This window comes from Pollicipes pollicipes, unplaced genomic scaffold (assembly GCF_011947565.3).
Source record: "Pollicipes pollicipes isolate AB1234 unplaced genomic scaffold, Ppol_2.1 Scaffold_5724;HRSCAF=6776_pilon_pilon_pilon, whole genome shotgun sequence".
Lineage (NCBI taxonomy): Eukaryota > Metazoa > Arthropoda > Thecostraca > Pollicipedomorpha > Pollicipedidae > Pollicipes > Pollicipes pollicipes.
The window spans coordinates 20,920,578-20,939,868 of record NW_023596746.1 but is presented as its reverse complement, the minus strand read 5'-3'; the positions used below and the strand labels follow the sequence as shown (position 1 = coordinate 20,939,868).

The 19,291-nt window shown below is 48.7% G+C and overlaps 1 protein-coding gene across 1 annotated transcript in view; it reads left to right on the top strand.

The window, feature by feature from the left end:
• Nucleotides 1-369: 369 nt before the first annotated feature.
• Nucleotides 370-19,291, top strand: part of LOC119102794 (uncharacterized) — a gene marked incomplete at its 3' end in the record, with an annotated part of 49,151 nt that continues 30,229 nt past the window's right edge. Inside the window, exon 1 of the mRNA XM_037226247.1 lies at nucleotides 370-456. Coding sequence (XP_037082142.1) covers nucleotides 370-456 — 87 coding nt within the window. The remainder of the gene's footprint in view (nucleotides 457-19,291) is intronic.

The window sequence follows — 19,291 nt, the reverse complement described above, 5'->3', positions numbered from 1 at the left end:
AATAGGACATACTGTGTGGAGTTGCCTCCTGACGTGCGCAAATTCGAATTTAAATATCAAATCAAATTATGGATCACACCTTAAATGGCCCTTGACCTTGAGTGGCTCAAACTTCCCACGACAGGGCATGAGTCATAACAATTGGACCTTATTGTCACCGCAACTTTGATAGCAAAGTGCCAGTTTACCGCTACGATACGCTAAGGAAATGTGCAGTTTCCATCACCGCCTAATATTCCCGCCATGGATGTTTTCTTCCTCAATACACTGGAAGGACATTCCCAAGCGCAGCCTTTTGCGCGAGGCACATTAAAACGCGGCAGGAAATGACTCACTTCCGACCGGCGGTCACCGCCCATTGCCGGGATTATGCGTCAGGCGGACCGCGGCCTCGACGTTCTGGCAGAACTCAAGTACAGGGACGCCGAAGTGGGAATGAACCCTGGAAGACACCGGGTGGGTGCATGCCAGAGTTGGGCATTTTGATTTGAAATGCTCCAATATTCTGATCTGGAATGTCTGCTGTTCCGGACAATCAAATACCCGGGTTAGCAAACATTTATGTACCCAAAGCAGTGTGACAAAAATCCCGGAACGTTCAAATACCTCCTGAAAAGTATGCATGCATTTACGATTACAATGCTCAATGTTGACTTTGGACCAATTCTAGAATGTGGACCGCCTCAAAAATCATATCGTGACGCCTTTGTGGCCGAGTGGGCAGGACCAAGTGCTCTGGTACGTTGACGGCAGCTTGAGTCCCAGAAAGTACGAGCAGCACCCCTATACCGACCCACCGCTGGTCCGCCCGGTTCCCGCACGGCCCGAGGTGAAGATGCCCATTCGTAGAAATATGACAGCGTTAAGATCAAATGCTTGCGATGAGCATTGCATGATAAGATTCATGAAGAGATGCCACGATTTTTTACACATGTGCTAAAATAGGCAGTCATGGATCTGTTTTGTCTGTACGCATTTGCGGAAAACAGTGGCAGGCTTCCCGTGCGGGCCTCTGAAAACGAAGTTTCTCCTTGACGGGATTCCTCCCGATCTGCAGAACAATAAAATGGTGCGTGTCCCCTTGCCATGTATTCACCTGAACAATATATCATGACTAATGATAGCACTATAAAAAGCTGCATGGAGTATCCGAATGCCCCCACCTACAAATCGGACCAAGTGGTAAGCTTTGCGTATGCATCCAGCGGCCTTAGAGTATTCACAAACGGGCTCATACGTCAGCGACCGTGACGTGGACGCAATTAATGTGTGGGCCTCCTTACCGCCGTGCGGGGCCGCGGAAGAATGTGACCTCCCAAGCAGGTGCAGCCGCGACACGCAGCTGCGACCCTTTGGTATCACGGCGTCCGAGGGTGACAGGGACTGGGATCCTCCGTCCATACGCACTGGTGAACGTCGTGCGACGACGAAAAGTTGATCAGCCGCCGGCGAAATGTAAGCGCGGGGAAAGTACCAGGCCGCCGCTGCTCTACCCGGTGTGCCTCTCTGCCGCACGTGGGCCGGAGCGTTGCCGGGTGGACGGCACCTCCGCCAGAGCGGACCGAGCGGCGACGCTCTGCGCAGGCAGGCAGCAGCGCCGGCGCCTGATCCGGTCGCCACGCTCGGCCGCCCGGACGGTCCACACTCACACCGACCACGCTCGGAGCTGGGGCGGGAACGGTGCCGGAGTGGTACCGCTAGCCCCGGCTGCCGACGGGGCCCGTCGACGACAGACGCGGCGGCACCAGCCGTGAGATGGCGGCAGCTGCAGCGGCGGCTGCCAGTGAGTGGGGCTTCGTCCAGTTGGCACATCCACCAGCAGGTGGTACGATTGCTGCCGCATTACAACTTAAGTTGAACATGGTTTGCAGGGTGTTCAATCCATTGGTGCCTAAAGCGCGCCAACATAACAGGTAGAGAGAGAGGCAGTTATGTTCGTCAACAACAACAAAAAAAATGGTTGGCTTTTCCTTCACTTGTTCTGTTCTCTCTACATAAGTGAAAAACGCAGTAATGTTCTGAATGGTAGCTTGGTCTGGCAGTTTGCCTGGCAAAGCATAACATTAACTGCCAGGAGTAATTGACGATCAGGGCTCCCAAAAAAGTCTCAATAGTTGAGATGTGGTCAGCGTCCTTAGAATTGTAACGCGTCGCCATATATTGTGCCTATTGTAAAAATTGTCGCGAAAAGGTTCTGAAATTTGTAGCACCTGCACAAGGAACGAGCTTACTAGTTACTTATTTAGTTGATAGGTATAATGCGATACATCGCATATATTTTGCTATAAAATATTCGCGATTTGACAACAATGCAAAGCTCGCAAAACTCAGCCACAAAACGCTCATCTGGTACCTCTGTAACCAAAAGATAAGCCCTCTCAAATAACCCCGTCCTTGTATATGCTGTTTTACCTCTGTATGTTTATAGCATCCAAACATGCCACGTAAGTCGAAATTTCTACGAGAGAGGCGGGCAAATATTTGTTGTAATAGAGTAATAATTTTTGCGCCACGGCCACATCATAATTATGGAAAGCTTGAAATTTGACAAGAATGCTTCTCATTATTTCGAAGTCCAATTATTTTTGGTCAGTGGAGTACAAATAGAAATACACAGCCGTGACGCTCGTAACCACCTGACAACTGAAAAAGCCACCTGTCCACATATGACGTCTCACGGCCTCTCCCCTCTCACACATACCATGTTTCCAATTACATGGTATATGTGTGGGAGGGGGACCTCGGTCCAAGCCATGGTCCATGCAATGCCAGTGCGTCCTAGCAAAACTCCATCACAATTTCCATCTTCTCACTGCAGCACATGAAGACAGCTAGCACTCATAAGCGTCCAGCTGCAAGCGAAATCTAACCTTAATCCAGCACTTTCACGTGTAGCAGCAGCCCTGCAGTGATCGTGAGAAGCAGGGTGTACCTCCAGACGGAACGCGGGACGTTTCATCGTCATCAGCCAGGCATTTCTCTCTCGCAGCCGTCCACTGCTTTACGTCACGCTTCCGGGCGTCCGTGACGCGTCACACACCCCACCCATCAGCGTCGAGCGACCATCCATGCCGCCGCCCATCCAACCGGCACTGCTCAGGTGCGCCCACCGGCAGCGACGCGCGGCACCGTTACGGCAGCGCCGTGTTCTGTACCGGTGCGCCCGTCTGCTCGGCGGCGTGCGTAGCTGGCAATGTGCGAGTGACGCTACCGGATTCCCGCCATGTTTGGTGCGGCCCGCATACAGCGCGCGCATTAACTCGCGCCGAAACCGCGCAAATGCGGAAGCGCTGCGCTTCCGCCGACACCCATCTCAGGTGTGAGTTTTCTGCACATGTCGGCCATAACTGTTCAGTGAAGTCCGGGCGGCTGTGCAAACGACGCAACGGTACCACAGGCGACGACACGAGGCCGGGCCGGGCGGTAGCCGGGGCCAGCGGTGCGAGACGGCGCTGACAGCCGGGCCTCCTCCCAGGGGCGTGTCGCTCGCGCTCACCCGCCCCTCTGGACTCATCAAACACTATAGTTCTCCTCCCGGGGCACCCACCGCTCGCACTCATCCGTCCCTCTGGACTCATCAAAGACCACAGGCCTCCGCCCTGAGCACCCACCTCTCGCGCTCACCCGCCCCTCTGAACTCATCAAAACCGTAGTCCTCCTCCCGCGGCACCCACCCCTCGCGCTCACCCGTCCCTCTGGACTCATCCACCGCCGGCAGGCCTCCTCCTGGGGGACGCACCCCTCGCGCTCACCCGTCCCTAAGGTTCGGGCCGCTCCACAACCAGCAGGCCTCTCGGGGGCGGGACGACCCTCACCTCCTGCTCAGTCGGCCTTCAGGACTTACCCACCGTTACCCATCCCTCCTACCAGGCTGTCCCATCTGCACCCGACAGGCACGTGCGCTTGATCACGCCAAGGGCAGAAACGATCCCAAATGAGAATCAAAGCAAATGGAGCTGAATGCATGTCTGACACCGACACAGTTATGTTATGCCTTAATATATATATATATATATATATATATATATATATATAAATGTATATATATATATATATATATCTCTCTCTCTCTCTCTCTCTCTCTCTCTCTCTCTCTCTCTCTCTCTCTCTCTCTCTCTCCCTCTCTCTCTCTTCTCTCTCTCTCTCTCTCTCTCTCTCTCTCTCTCTCTCTCTCCTCTCTCTCTCCTCTCTCTCTCTCTCTCCTCTCTCTCTCTCTCTCTCTCTCTCTCTCTCTCTCTCTCTCTCTCTCTCTCCTCTCTCTCTCTCTCTCTCTCTCTCTCTCTCTCTCTCTCTCTCTCTCTCTCTCTCTCTCTCTATTATGTCCTATATACTAAATATAGTATGCATGATTTATATTATATTATTTATATACGCACACACACACACACGCACATACATACATACATACATACATACATTATATATATATATATATATATGCATATATATATATGTATGTATATATACATATATATATATATATATATATATATATATATATATATATATATATATATATATATATGCATTCGTTCCTTATTTCGGCTTCGTCCTCGCTCAATGCATTTCATGTCGTTCAAATGATCTAATTAAAGGAAGAAATTGTCCAAAATTGACAACTACACTATAAAGTTTTGTCAAACAACGACAAAGCTACATTATAACACAGTGAAAATATGGTGATATATGCCATATCTTCATGATGAACATGCGTAAGAGTACATTCCATCGGACGTTCAGGAACACATTACATTATATGTGCATGCTATGTAATGTGAGCCACAGAAGCCAAAATTATCAAGGGTGACACTACGCTTTCACAAAGTTGTATTTCGATTTCACGAATGGTGGATTTAGTTCATGACGGGTGAAATCTACCTGGGGTCCTATGGGAAAACGACACTGGTTATGGCCTCCAAAGTCGATGAATCACCAAGTGATTCAGCCAAAACGAACTGTTCTAATTGTGCAAAAATGCAATCATTAGTGAATCCAATTCAGCTTAGCAGCTAATGGCACTGAGCCCAAATCTCATTCCGACCCAAACTGGTTCGATTCCGAAGTCGGATCTCATTCCGCTGGTGTTAAGCAAATGTCTTTTGCTTGATCACAAATGCAAACTGACACTGCAGTTTGGCTAACTCAGTTCGAGGACCTTCAGCAAGCTAACACATTTTGTGTCACCAAAAAAGGGAACAAGTGATTTTCAGCTTGTGAATTTTAAGAGTGGATTTATTCCAAAGTAGGGGCTTGCCCTTATAAGCACCCTTCAACCTTCCTGGTATAAAATCCGGTTTGCGACAATCTGATCGTGGTACAACAAAAGGAAGAATGCTACATCCATGAAGTAGTCTAGAGTCGCTGGTGTTGCCAGTGCTGCCTGTCCTTGAGTTCATCCGCCGAGGGCAGTCCCTTGCGGTGCATCCGCATACGTAAGAGCTCAACATGACGGATGCATCACGTGAGGCTCTATGCTGAGTCCCAGCATGCGACCAGCGGCGTCCCAGCACCAAAGACAACGCCCTGCCCGACGCCATCACCACACAAGGCGTCAACAGCTCCAAGGCGCTGGTCAGCCTGCTGCATATCCAGCGCGATATGCGATCCTGGCGCGGCCCGGTCGGCCTGGTCTGGGTCTCCTCGGAGTGCGGCTGCCGGCACCGCGCAGGCCATGTCACGTGACCGCCCCTTGTTCCACTGTATGCTCTCCCGCGCTGACTGGCGATACTCGGCGTCTGTGACGTGAGGTGCGGCTGCCGGTGGCTTACAGGCCTAACTGGCGCTTTGACGTGGTGCTGCTATTGGCGATTTGACGTGGTGTTGCCTTGCTCCAGCGTCAACCCTGACACGCGATCAATCCTGTTCTGAAGTGTAAAAGTCGATTGAAATAAGGCAGCCCATTCCGACACGCTCCGCTAAGGGCGCTCAGTGGGGCCGCTGGGTAGTGGTACTTTTGGTGCTATACATTCGCCGAATCCGATCCGTTTTAATGCACACTGTAGTTCGAAATAAGATCCGATAACTAATCCACAATTTTCACGAACCGTTAGCCCGGTCCGTCTAATCCATTGTGGCTAGAACATTTCACATACGACGTATCAATGCATCACATTTCTTCCCTGGTATGCCGGCAAATGTAGCATGCATAAGCTCGTGCAATCTACTCTAGTCAGTTTGAGCGAGGCAACTTAAAAATATTTGTCAGTCCTAACCTGTGTATTTTAAAACTGTGTGATGTAAGCCCCAGCCCGTGAAAAGCCTTGTTTGACACCTACACAAGAACACTGGTAAACGCCGCTCTACTTCCCCAGTGCGTGGAGAGATGCATACTCGCCTGCCCCCATACGCGTATGATGTGTAAACCCTCCTGTACCTGCGCGATGAGTGTTTTGCGGCACGCGAGCCGTGCCGATGAGCCTCAGCGTTAGCGAGGCATGGCCCACGGGATGATATTCAATCGCTCAGATCTGAAGTCTGCAGCTGACAGACCAACAGACAACCAATTCCTGACTTGAACAGACGTACAATTTTAAAGAGTTAGCTGTAGCTCGGTGTCAGGCCGTGTTCCTGCCGGTTGTCTGCTTCTTACGATATGAAATGTTACTTCAAGGGCATACTGAACGTGTCTGTTTGCTACATTCACAAAAACAAGGCACTGGGCACTGCAAATGCCAATGTGCACTGCCGTAGGCTCCAAACGTGATTGATGCTCGTTGATGCTCATTGATGCTCACAGTTTTGCTATGAACTCCATGCATTAATGTGTACTGAGCTTCAATCAGCCAGACGAGACATTGCTTGCCTACCTACGCACTACCGCCAGTAACCGGCCCTGTATTCGGACAGACAACATTCCCGCTCTCGACTTTTTCTAACCATAACAGCGACACGGCGACAGCGACAGCGACAGCGACCTGCTGGGCTGACATCTAGTCAACGCAGTCTGCTGCCAAGTTGCTGGGTGGTGAACGCAGTTGACGACACAGGTGTGCAAAGGAATGTCATGCACGAAGAATTTTAGCTGGAGCTTTTCAACTAAGCCTTTAACTGAGCTGGGCTTATGGACTTAGCGAAAGAAATACGGGTGCTGCCGACGCGTTTGCGTGGCAACGCCACCTGCTGCCTGCTCATAGCACTAATAGTTGCGGTAACTTGGGAGGAAGACCTGTTTTTCAAGGACCATTTTGAAAGACTGCGCTAAAAAATTAGCACAGCTGTTGCAGTTTTTAACGGTGCACCGGTGATGGCGCAGAACACTGGACCATCTGGTTCACGACTCGGTGTCACCTCTTGTCTACTGGTTGGTCCACAACTCTGCGCCTGTCTTTACTAGTCTGCATCACTTGATCAAAACATCAACGCTGGTGTTTGTAAGCAAACAGCGATTGTAGCCAGCAAGGTTAAGCAAATAAACCCTAGAACGCTATGTGATCAAAATGAAGCGAACTGTTGACAAAGTGGGGCATCCATTTAGGCTTCATGCAGTGGCCACAAAGTTTAAGCAGTATCGTCCACCTGACATGACCATTCCATCTGATCCCATTGTGAATGCCCGTGGTTACATGACAAGATCTGACCATGGTTTTCCATGATTGCACAGCTTGACTATCAGGGTTACAACTGATGACTATCGGTTGAAAGGCTAGGCTAATTGGTGAGGCATAGAGAGGTTACATCTGTTCTTTTTGAAGAGTCTGCGTTACGGAAACCAGTATCCGTTTTTATAGCTTAAGCTGACAACATATGATGCAATACATTGCATTTATCGTGACACTTTTCAGGTTGACATTTTCAACCGTACATTTGAAGTGTCAGCTCAGGCATCAACTGCCATGTCAGTTAATGCTGATAAGCTTCGGATTATGCAGTCCAAGCGGGCCTCTACGCATACAGTGGTTTGCACTGCTAGCAGTATGTGATCGAGCTCAACTGCATACCGCAAACACCCCTAGCAGCGAACTAAGATACGTGCTCCAATGTTTCTTGGAAGTCGCTTGTCGTAATACGACGTCAAAAATAGGAATTAGCTCTGAATTGACTTGGTGGTATTCTTGCAAGATGTACGCAACAAGTAATTCCTTACCTGCACCTTTGCTACACGCTTGCAGTGGCCATTCAGCCTTCATTACGAACGACTGAGTGTCTTTAACATCGCCACGAAACTCATAGATCGTTTACTCATATCGAAGGCAAACTAAAAGCGTTTAATCGAAAAAAATCCAGCGCGTTTTCAAACGGTCCATGAAAAACTAAACTGCTAAGGTGAGCCCCGGCAAAGTGAGACTACTCGCTCTTTCAAAATGAAGACTAGTGCACGACGCCATTTTTAAACATTTATACTCGACTTTCATGCCTAGTGAGAAGCTTAGACTTCATCAGCGTGATGAAATCAGATACAATGCTCTGCCTGGCTACGCCGAAACAGCACACCACTGAAAGATATAGAGCTCAATTTTTTTCCCCCCGAGAAAAAAACTGCCAAAAAGCTCAGATCACGCAGCTTTAAGCTTTAAAAGTGACAGCATGGTGAGTTGAAAGTTCTTATGTTGGGTTAAAGGCCTTAAGTGCAGCGGGAGGTACTAACTAAATGACGTTGCAGTGCTAAATAACGATTATATACCGGTACTCAAGATTTCGGATCGTGCTCATCCTCAAGAAACAAACCTGTTGCCTACCGCCCTTATACGACTCTACTGTTACGACTATTTGGTACCAGCGCTGTGATTGGCTGGTACTGACACGGGCGCACCAGGCGACCGTCCATGCCGGTGCAGTGGCACCACTGCTGACCCATCCACCACGCGTTTCCGGGGCGTCGGTGGCCGGCCGCCGCAAACGTAGCCGAGTCGGCGCATGTGGTTCCTCCCCTTTTGTCAGCACCGCGTCCCCGCTCCACTGTGATGTTTGTCTCTTTGTGTTGCGACATACGCTGGTCACAGGTGCACTAGGCGTTGCCAGCAGGCGCGTAGCCACGCCACCATCCGGGCGCACCCCCCCCCCCCCCCTAAAGCCTACCGAGCGGCCATGAAGTTCGCGGTGCATGAAATCAGGCCGCGGGCCTGCCGGCGATTCTCGCGCGAGGTGGAGGGCTCTTCGCTAGCGCCACCTTTATCGTGGCCGAGTACTTAGGTAGCGCCATCTCGTCAGTTAATGTCTGGAAGAGGGCTCTGGCAGTCCAATAGTGCGGACGAGAGGGACATGTCGCTCTAAGGTTTCTAAAAATTCACTCCCATTATGCGGCTTCTTAATATGTGGAACGTAAATGAACCATACCTTGCAAAAGAAGAGTGGCGTTTGCCTTAACAAATCGGCCGAGCGTTCAGATTTTAAGTCCTCGCTTATTTCAATATGACATTCAAAGACAAGTGACTCGAGGTGCGACCCGAAGCAAACTTCTTTGCCATTCTCCATTGCAGTCATTTGGTACCTTAAATTATCTTTGTCTTGCAAAGTGCAAAGATCTGCAGGATAACACAGACACTAATCAGACACGATTGTCAATGGTGGTGCTCTTCTGTTTTGTTATGCTTCCAGCGCCATTTCCGTCCGCGAAGCTTCACATACATCCGACAACCTAACTTGTGACATACATACAGAGCGCAGAGGAGAAGCAGCAGGCGTCTGTGATATAGCGACAGGAGCCGTTTGGGGTATAGCGACAGGAACCGTCTGAGGTGTAGCGACAGGAGCTGTCCAAGGTGTAGCGACAGGAGCCGTCTGGGGTGTAGCGACAGGAGCCGTCTGAGGTGTAGCGACAGGAGCCGTCTGAGGTGTAGCGACAGGAGCCGTCTGAGGTGTAGCGACAGGAGCCGTCCTGGGAGTGGTAGCGACAGGAGCCGTCTGAGGTATCGTGACAGGAGCGGTCTGAGGTGTAGCGACAGGAGCCGTCTGAGGTGTAGCGGCAGCAGCCGTCTGAGGTGTAGCGACAGAAGCGGTCTGAGGTATCGCAACAGGAGCCGTCTGAGATGTAGTGACAGGAGCTGTCCAAGGTGTAGCGACAGGAGCTGTCCAAGGTGCAGCGACAGGAGCTGTCTGAGGTGTAGCGACAGGAGCCGTCTGAGGTGTAGCGACAGGAGCCGTCTGGGGTGTAGCGACAGGAGTCGTCTGAGGTGTAGCGACAGGAGCCATCTGAGGTGTAGCGACAGGAGCTATCCAAGGTGTAGCGACAGGAGTCGTCTGAGGTGTAGCGACAGGAGCCGTCCTGGGTGTAGCGACAGGAGTTGTCTGAGGTGAAGCGACAGGAGCCGTCTGAGGTGTAACGGCAGGAGCCGTCTGGGGTGTAGCGACAGGAGCCGTCTGAGGTGTAGCGACAGGAGTTGTCTGAGGTATCGCGAAAGAAGCCGTCTGAGGTGTAGCGACAGGAGTTGTCTGAGGCATCGCGAAAGAAGCCGTCTGAGGTGTAGCGACAGGAGCCGTAGTAACGACCATTTACTTTTTTGAGGTGTTGACCGGTATACGTTGCCAAGGCCTTAATAACAAATAGCCAGTTTTACCCAACTGAAAGACATTGTTGCGAAACTGCTAACATTGGGCGCGACTACAAAATGCACAAGACTGTATGCCAGCAAGGACAGGAAGTCACCAAATCCTCTGTACAATATTCTCAAGGTACCACAACACACACCGTGCCACCGCCACGGACGTGGCGACCTTAGTATGCCGCGTACCCGGGGACACGATAGGGAAGCGGCGCTTGAAAATCGCAAAAGCGGTGACAACCAGGGCGCGGCGCGCGGGTGCACTCGTTTATACTTAAAGACGGAGAAAATTGCATCTTGAAATAATGCGCATGATAAATTTAAAATCAGCGCGTGATAGCCAAATACTATTTTTAATTCGCACGCTACAGTAAAGCTTCATTTCAAACGACACAATTCTCAAAAACGTTTCATTCACACTCACCATGGTTGCACTTACGCTCACTCGGCTTCAGTCGTGGGGTTTGAGATCAGCGTGATTAGGCAGGGTGTCGATGGGTGGGCGCTTCCTCCTGCCTCCTGCCTCTCAGGGCTGCCTCCCAGGAAGATGGAGCTGGGCCTGGATCCACCTTCCTTGAAACTGATATAATATTTTCAGAGGAATTTGGTTTGATTCTTTTGATTGGCTGGCTTCAAGCGATCAGAAGTCGCATTGATCCGTGTTTGCTGGTAGTTCAGACCTCACCACACCGTCATGTACTGCCTGTCCAACGACAAAATTTGGTGTCAAAGATCAACGTGTCGTAATACTGGAGTCAGTCCAGTCATATATAATAGCCGCAGTCAGCTGACAATGTAGATAGTTGCAAGGCTGTTGATAAAATGGAGCATTTCAATCCATTAGGCTTACTAAAACCATTGTTCATCCAATTTCTCCTCTCGCGTATCTTTCAGTGATAGCTACGTAAATAACGCAATATTAAAAACAATGTGCCATATGTGCTTTTCTTTATGTTGGTCAGCAGACATTATCCAGGAAGGCCAGATGTTCGCGAGATGCGGAGATCGTGGATTCTGCCAGAACAGCGCACGCTAATGGCCCCAACACTTCGGTCTTGCAGCGCCACTGCGATGAGGTTAAGGGCAGTGAAGTCCTTGCGGCACATGTACATCTCCTTGAGCCGTGCGATACCCTGACTGGCACCAATGTGCCATCCACACAGCCTGTTGGCACATGTGGCACTATGGAAGCCGCTATGTCGATGTTGTTGATGTCTGTGGATGGTGCTCAATTCCCTAGAAGCGTATAAATGATATTTTGACATAATTCACCACAGTTTTATGCGCAGGTATGCGCAAACTATGCACCTTTCTGTTATTGAGATGTGAAAGCTGTTCGTCATAGTAACATGGCTTGCGACCATAAATAAAAGATTACTATGCATCCACAACGCCATCCACCTCCATCCACATCCAGAACATTGCGGGAATTCCGATAGTGGAATCTGAAACGTAAAAGTGAGTCGGGGGCGTGGCCATGAACAATAATAGTGATTTAAAGGTACCCAAAGGGCGCATCGTTAGCAAGACTTCTCTGCTCGACGATTCTGTGAACTGGATCAGGAAGAGAGGTAGTTTCCGTAACGCACAATGCCACTTCACGTAGGCCACGTCGTCGATGGAAAGCGATAGATAAGAACTGACAGTTGAGCCCAATCTCTGTGGCGTAACTAGCGTCTCACTGTCATCATCTCCTATCCACCACTGTGTTGTGCAACACAAAGCGAATGCGCCCAGCCCTGGTCGACAAAGCTCTGACCGGAAGCGGTCTGACAGCGGCCCTCTCCCTCGAGGCGTTGGCTGGCGGTAGTGGCGTTGCGCCACGGCGCGATAAAACCGCCCCGAACAGTGCTGTGGTGTCCGTTTCCGGCCACCGGCGCGAAGAGAGCTCGTGCTAGCGCATCGGCGGCACGTTTTTAGCATCCATCCTCTGAATTAGGACAAGACAATCTTCGTTTCGACATGTATCACGCCGCCTCGCGATGGGACGGAGGCGCAGATTCCTGATTTATGCAGCTCCTTTGAACGAGAGGCCTATCGTTTGAGACCGTGTCATTGACCTGATTGGCAATACAGCGCAAACGTATCTTCACAAAGATTGGGATCAGTTGCACACTGGCCCGACGGACGCAAGAGACATAAGTAGCAATCAGAAAGCCAACTGATAGGTACAACTGTTCCTGCTAAAACCTGGATTTCGATTGTCATATGTTATAAGTAATCTAGTTTGGGACATTTCAGAACAGTAGAAAGAATGTTCGGATCTTTTATGAATATACTTGGCTTTGTACCGATACAGTTGCGCCCAGTTTACGGCATAATTAAGGGCTTTGTTTCAAACATCGAATGTGAAAATGGGTTAATCATCCCACACATTCCAAGAATTCGCCTTCAGTCACATCATGTACTTTACGCTACCATCCTTTCTCATTACACGAAGCATGTCATCGAGGGGGAAGGTCAAGACAATGAACGCCACGCCTACAATTTAAATGCAAGGCATGACTCACCAATTTTGATAAAGACCGGGTAAAAGATCGAGTGCACGCACGACAAGCCTCCATTAAAACCCACCGCCACCCGGGGTGACAAGCACCCTCATTGTGCTGGAGTTCATTATTCACGGGCCCCGGACCGGCCGTTTCCAGCCCCGGCTGGCCATAGTTATCGAGCGGGCGCTAGCGAAACGCAACAAACAGGATCATTACCGGTCGGCCGAGCCTGGGCCCGTCACCGAGAACAATGCCAGATAAGCGGCGAGCGTGCAGCGCCGAGCAGGACCGGTCGGCCGCCGTCGCCCGCCGTCGCCCGCCGGGCAGCGGCGGATGTTGCACAACGACGGACACGCTTGGCGTCAGCGGCCGGCACGCGGAGCCGTGAGCAGGGCTGACCACAAAGCGGGTCATGGGGTGCAGGTCAGTGTACTTACCGGAGGTCAACGGCTCACCCGATGTCGGCACCAGAAGCCAGTGCGAAGATATGACAAGGTGTGTGTTTGAATTGGTCTGTTCTTAAAAAACAGGTCCTCGGGACCCATGGCGTACTTAAACTACATAGGTTACCCGCATGACAAACCAACGGCAAATGTAACAAACCAAATGCTAAAAAAATGTCCTGTGCGTCATTAACGTTCATATGCAACTGGCAGATGTTATTATCCATTCCACCAAGCGACGCACATGGAAAATCATGCAGCACTTAGCCGGAACCAAAACAGCTTTAACGTACCATTTTTACTTTTCTTAACTTTGTACCTAAGTCGAAAATGAGTTGTCCAGAAACAAAGGTTGTTCAACCTCATTCTCTGGCTAAAGAAAGATATTTAAACGGTTATTGATGGCAATGCACCAGAGATGTTATCTGTTTGATAGTGTCCGTACCTCTGAGCTACAAACATGTACGCCTTTTCAGCTTCGACCTACGGTCTTGGACGTAAATGTAAAGACGTTGATCCTGAAAAATGCGACGAGAACAAATGTGATCAACTACATGCCACTTCATACATGTAAGGCATTTCAAACATACCAAAGGTAAGTAACGACCTTTTGACTCAAGCCACCTGCCGGTCATAACTTTTCCGAGAAATCTAGATATTCTAGATGTTCCAATCAAAATGTCAATAAAACGCCGGTGCGACTGCCTGGTGTGCAAGCGCTAAAAGGAGTCTGTTAGACATTGACATTCGTGCTAAATCACATAAATGCTAGTTTGGTTCACTTTGCAGTCGTTCCCGATTTCACCAAACAGCCAGACACATTGCATTCTTATCGCACATAATCAACGCAACGACGTACATACCACGAGTCAAGGGATATGTCAACCGAGCGTTCCAAAGAACGCCGTTTGAGACAAGATACCAAAATTTCAACGGCGGAGCGAAGTAACGGCTTTATTATCTGTTCGCGCCAGAGACTGCGTCATCGCCCATCAAGTTTATGTCTCTGTGTGACAAAGAAGAACTTTCATCGTATTAACACCGGTAAAGGACGTGGATAAGACCACTGTCTGACGCAGTGGTATCTACACAGTTGTTTCCATACATGATTTAGCAGATTTGCTTTGTTTTGCATAAAGTGAAAAATGCAAAAGCTGTGACGCCTTCTGCCATTTGAAAGCGGGCGTGTACGTCAGCAGACTCATGGAAATAAATAAGGAACAAAGGACCACATCACACCAAAACGCATGCAGTCATGCATTGGCTTGCGTTTAAGACGAAAGCCAATGAGATAGAGGGGTGACATGGCTTTATTCCAGAATGGTTCAGATCGCTTGACAAGGGATCAAACAGATCTTCGTGGCCTGAGCTCCTTCCTAACGGAAGCTAATCACTTTGTCTTGAAAGTCATGCTCAAGCACAAGTTAATGTGTAAGCGCTAACAGAACAACAGTTTGAATCTTGCCTTTAGTATGAACAAAGCTGTCACATGTAATGTGTGTGTGTCATTGGGGTTTTACGACGCACTCAGCCACTGAGGCTATATGGCGTCGCCTGCCTCTCACCCCGGCAGGAAGGGCGGGCACCACGAGGAATCGAACCCGTACCTCTGGTTTCCCAGACGCGCGGTGGTTAACGCAGACGCGTTAACCACTACACTACCGGCACCCCACTGTGACATGAAAGGCTTAATTACAATGGCCATGCTATTGTCGTGAAACAATTTGTCCAAGCTCTTCATGCCTCCAATTCAAACACCTAAAACGTAAATATTCGCGGATGTATGCAAACAAAGTGCAAGTGCACCCCAAACATGGAAGGGCTATTCGATGCTCTACCGGGAAATAGCAAACATATATGCACTTACACCTGGGCAGCGTATAGCGTGGCAATGTTTGGCATGCATTTTAACTTATGTTCAAAATAAGCCAACTCGAATATGCCAAAATATGAATATTTCAGTACTGGTTGGGTGACATCATCAATATATCAATTGCATATTTATGTGAAAAGTGGACGTTCAAGCCGAATCAAAATCATTTTCGAATTTTACGTCCAAATTTCGTAGATGAAAGTGAACCTGGCAAGGAAGACTTCAAAAGTAACACGGATTCAACCAGAGCAGCCGAAAATCCTGCAGCGAAAGCAAACGATATTCAATGTAAAACACTCACGCAAGAATTATCAAGCACGTGTAGAAAGGCATTGAAATATCTAGGAGATGTTATGCAAATATTTGACGAGAAGCCTGCTATATTTCTACAAACGTCAGGAGGCTAGATGACAGTTCAGATGAGCCAACAGCTGTCAAAGGCTTCACAAGAAGCTTACATTTCTATGCCAACAAAAACGACTGCCCAAAGCAAATCATGGTGACAGCTGACAATGACTTAAAAACGAGAAAGCGGCAAATAATCTCCAAAGAAGCAAAATAGCCTGAAGTAGTGAAAGGGAGAAATCTAGACAGAAGCAGCTGCACGCTGAAGATGGTGACCGCGGCCCACAAGCATGCGACATTCTCGGCATGAATAAATCTGTACCAGAAACATTGCAAAGTACAGACGCGCCATTCCTAGGAGCGTTACCAGCCATTCCGTGCTACGTGAAACCAGACTGTCGAGCATGGTGGATCATTGGCCATCTCACAGGCCTCCAAGCTGAACACGAGCCGGTGGACGGATGTACTGAAGGGTGGACCATTCAAGAGGATGGTCAACGCAACATCATCCATCTTTCACGGTAGCTGCAGCAGCTCAGGTGTGACGGTGAGCGTCCGCTGCAGGCGAATGCCACAGAAAAAGGCGTCTGCAGCCGTTGCCAAGCGGCAGCCGGTCGGTGTGGAAATTCTCGTCGATTATCAAATCGATGCGGGTACCGATATCATGAGGGATTGTTCGTTCGTGGTTTTGGAAAGAAACAAAAGTCTACTTATTGTAGTTATGCAAGGCATTGCACTATTTTTAGAGGTGTCGCTGCGAGTGAGGTTGTATGCTGAGTGGGTTTTACTTGCACTACAGGTATGTCTTCAAATTGAGACCCGTCCGTCAGGCTTTCTGGAAGATAATGTCTTTGATCCTTCTGATCACAGCTCTACTTCTGATCACAGCTCTACTGTTGATCGCAGCTCTACTACTGATCACGGCTCTTCTACTGATCACAGCTCTACTACTGATTACAGCTCTGCTATTGATTGCATCTCTACGCAGCTACCATCTAGGAGAAACGCTGCTCTGTATAAGTTGTGCTGTGTGAGTTGTTGCACAGTTGCATGCAAACTATTGGATCCGGTGGGTTTGTCCCTACAGCATGACAAGGTTATAACGATTTGGCTTCAAACACATGGAAAGGCGACGTTTTCAAAATTCGTAAGTGTGGAAGAACATGCGTTGATCCCTGGCCTGGACGTTGAGACAAGGTGTCGTAACGTCACAAAACACACGGATCCTGACGGAGGAGAAAACAGATAATAGTGGTAGTAAACGTGCCCGATGACGCTTGCAGTCAGTCACGTGCTCTCCTGTACAGGCCGTGAGTACCCTCGTCTTGGAGCGTTTTTCAAGATTGCTGGCAGATCTTAGCAGCCAGAGCAAGCGAACAGGAAACCGACGTACGGTGTCGGCGAAAATGTCGACAACTCACGGATGGGTCTCAGTACCGTTCGCCCCAAAGGTGCACCAGTAATCGGCTGGAAACAAGCAGCTCTCACCTTCTCCGAAATCCATCTTGAATACGAGACGTCTTGATCAAAATAGAGAGTGTGGTCCATGAAAGCTAAAGACCTGTTTAATTCTACCGGTACTTACCCAAAATATTTTTATTTTCACGAAGCTTTGACCGCAGTTCTGTAAACCGTATGTTGTTAGAGTTAATCGATATTGTTTAGTCACTAGAGCCGACCGACCTCATTTCGTTCATAAGTTTATAAGTTACATACCTATAGTAACTAATGCAACGCAGTGCGCAAATACTGCATCAATGGACCTCCATCAATAGATACTACATCAATGAACCTCCATCAATAGATACTACATCAATGGACCTCCATCAATAGATACTACATCAATGGACCTCCATCAATAGATACTACATCAATGGACCTCCATCAATAGATACTACATCAATGGACCTCCATCAATAGATACTACATCAATATATACCACATCACTATATAGAGACCACATCAATACTACATCAATAGACCTCCACCGATCATCTCCTAACGCCAGGCACTTTCCGACGCTCTGCGTGTTCCCATTGCCATCTGAGCCGGGATCCACTGGCTTACCTACTTTTGGCGTCATCTACATAATGACAGCTGATAGTTTCCTCGACTGATATCGCCTTGCTCATGCGGCGCTGCACGTCTAGCTGGTTACAGCTAGTGGGGTATTACCATCTACCTTCCCCGGTGCGATCGAGGTCAAGTGCTATTTTCGGTAAAGTCATGCTAGTTGAAAAGACGACGTTGAGCCAACATTTGGGATTCACGACTCAATCAGTAACTAATGCTAAACTATGACTTCGCCCACATCTCCTCTCGCATAAGGGGCGGGCGGCATTGGGAATCAAACCCGTATCTGCGATTTGCAAGGCGCGATGCCTAACCACTACACTACCGGTACCCCACCCGAATTCGTTGGCCTTTCTGTCATACAGAGCGTTAAATCAAACATTACCAAAAAATAGCCTTTTAAAAAAGATAAATTGATAGACGTCTTTATTACGAACTCACAGGCTCGGTCACATTTGTAGATACCAAAGTTGGTCCATATAACCAAGCACTAACATTCAGATCTCCTCACACACACATTCCTCATGCACAATTTAGAAAGCCGGCGCTTCCTATTTCTCTCATTCTAGTTGGGCACATTATGAGCTAAACGTTCCTACGCTGAGTTATCAACATTCAGTGCGCCAGGACGCTTTGGCTATGCGACGTTATAGAGCAAACCTTGGTTATGTGGCAGGTACAAATGATCAAAATCATGATTAATGAGCTTATGTCTTGCATAAAAAGCTCCTTGTGCCCGATTAAAGGCTGCAATTGTACGCCATTTTTGAGGCAAATGAATTATAGAGACGTCTTTATTCCAAGTGTAATACAATTTTTTCTTCTTTCTTTCCTTGAGCCCATTTCTATTCTATAATACTTAATCTACTTTACTATGAGCTGTAATGATCAACGATCGGGAAATTCACATGCAATAACTGAAAATACCACTAGACCTTATTCCTTCGCGAACAAGAAATGGCAGCATTCTACAGGCTGTTACCAGTAACGCGTATTTTGCGGCGAGGAATGAGCAAGATGAAAAGCCGATAACTCAGCATGAGGACTCTGAACTCATAATGCCGAAATACCAGAGGCTGAAGGCCTTTCTTGTTTGTATCAAGTCTAAACGAGCAGAACACACTGGAAGTGTCTATACCTATCATACATAACCTATCATATACCTATAACCATGTACATAACCTATCTGATTTCTGGTTGCTTTAAGCATACAAAAATCAGTACTCTAGTTTTCTAATCAAAGCTGCGCAGCGCAACATATTTAAATGCGCACAAATTGCACTGTGGCTTTCAAACTTTGAAAAACCTTACAAAGGTTCAGGTAGCGCACGGTATGCAGCACGTACTTTGGCCATGAAATATTTGTGGCATGGCTACCGCAGCTGCGCACAGTTTAAGAGTGGCATGACCACCGCAGCTGCGCACAGTACATGAGTGGCATGGCCACCACAGCTGCGCACAGAACAAGAGTGGCATGACCACCGCACCTGTGCACAGTACATGAGTGGCATGACCACTGCAGCTGTGCACAGTGCAAGAGTTCGCAGAAAGCCTGAGTAATTCACGTCTTTTACGTTTGTAAGTAGA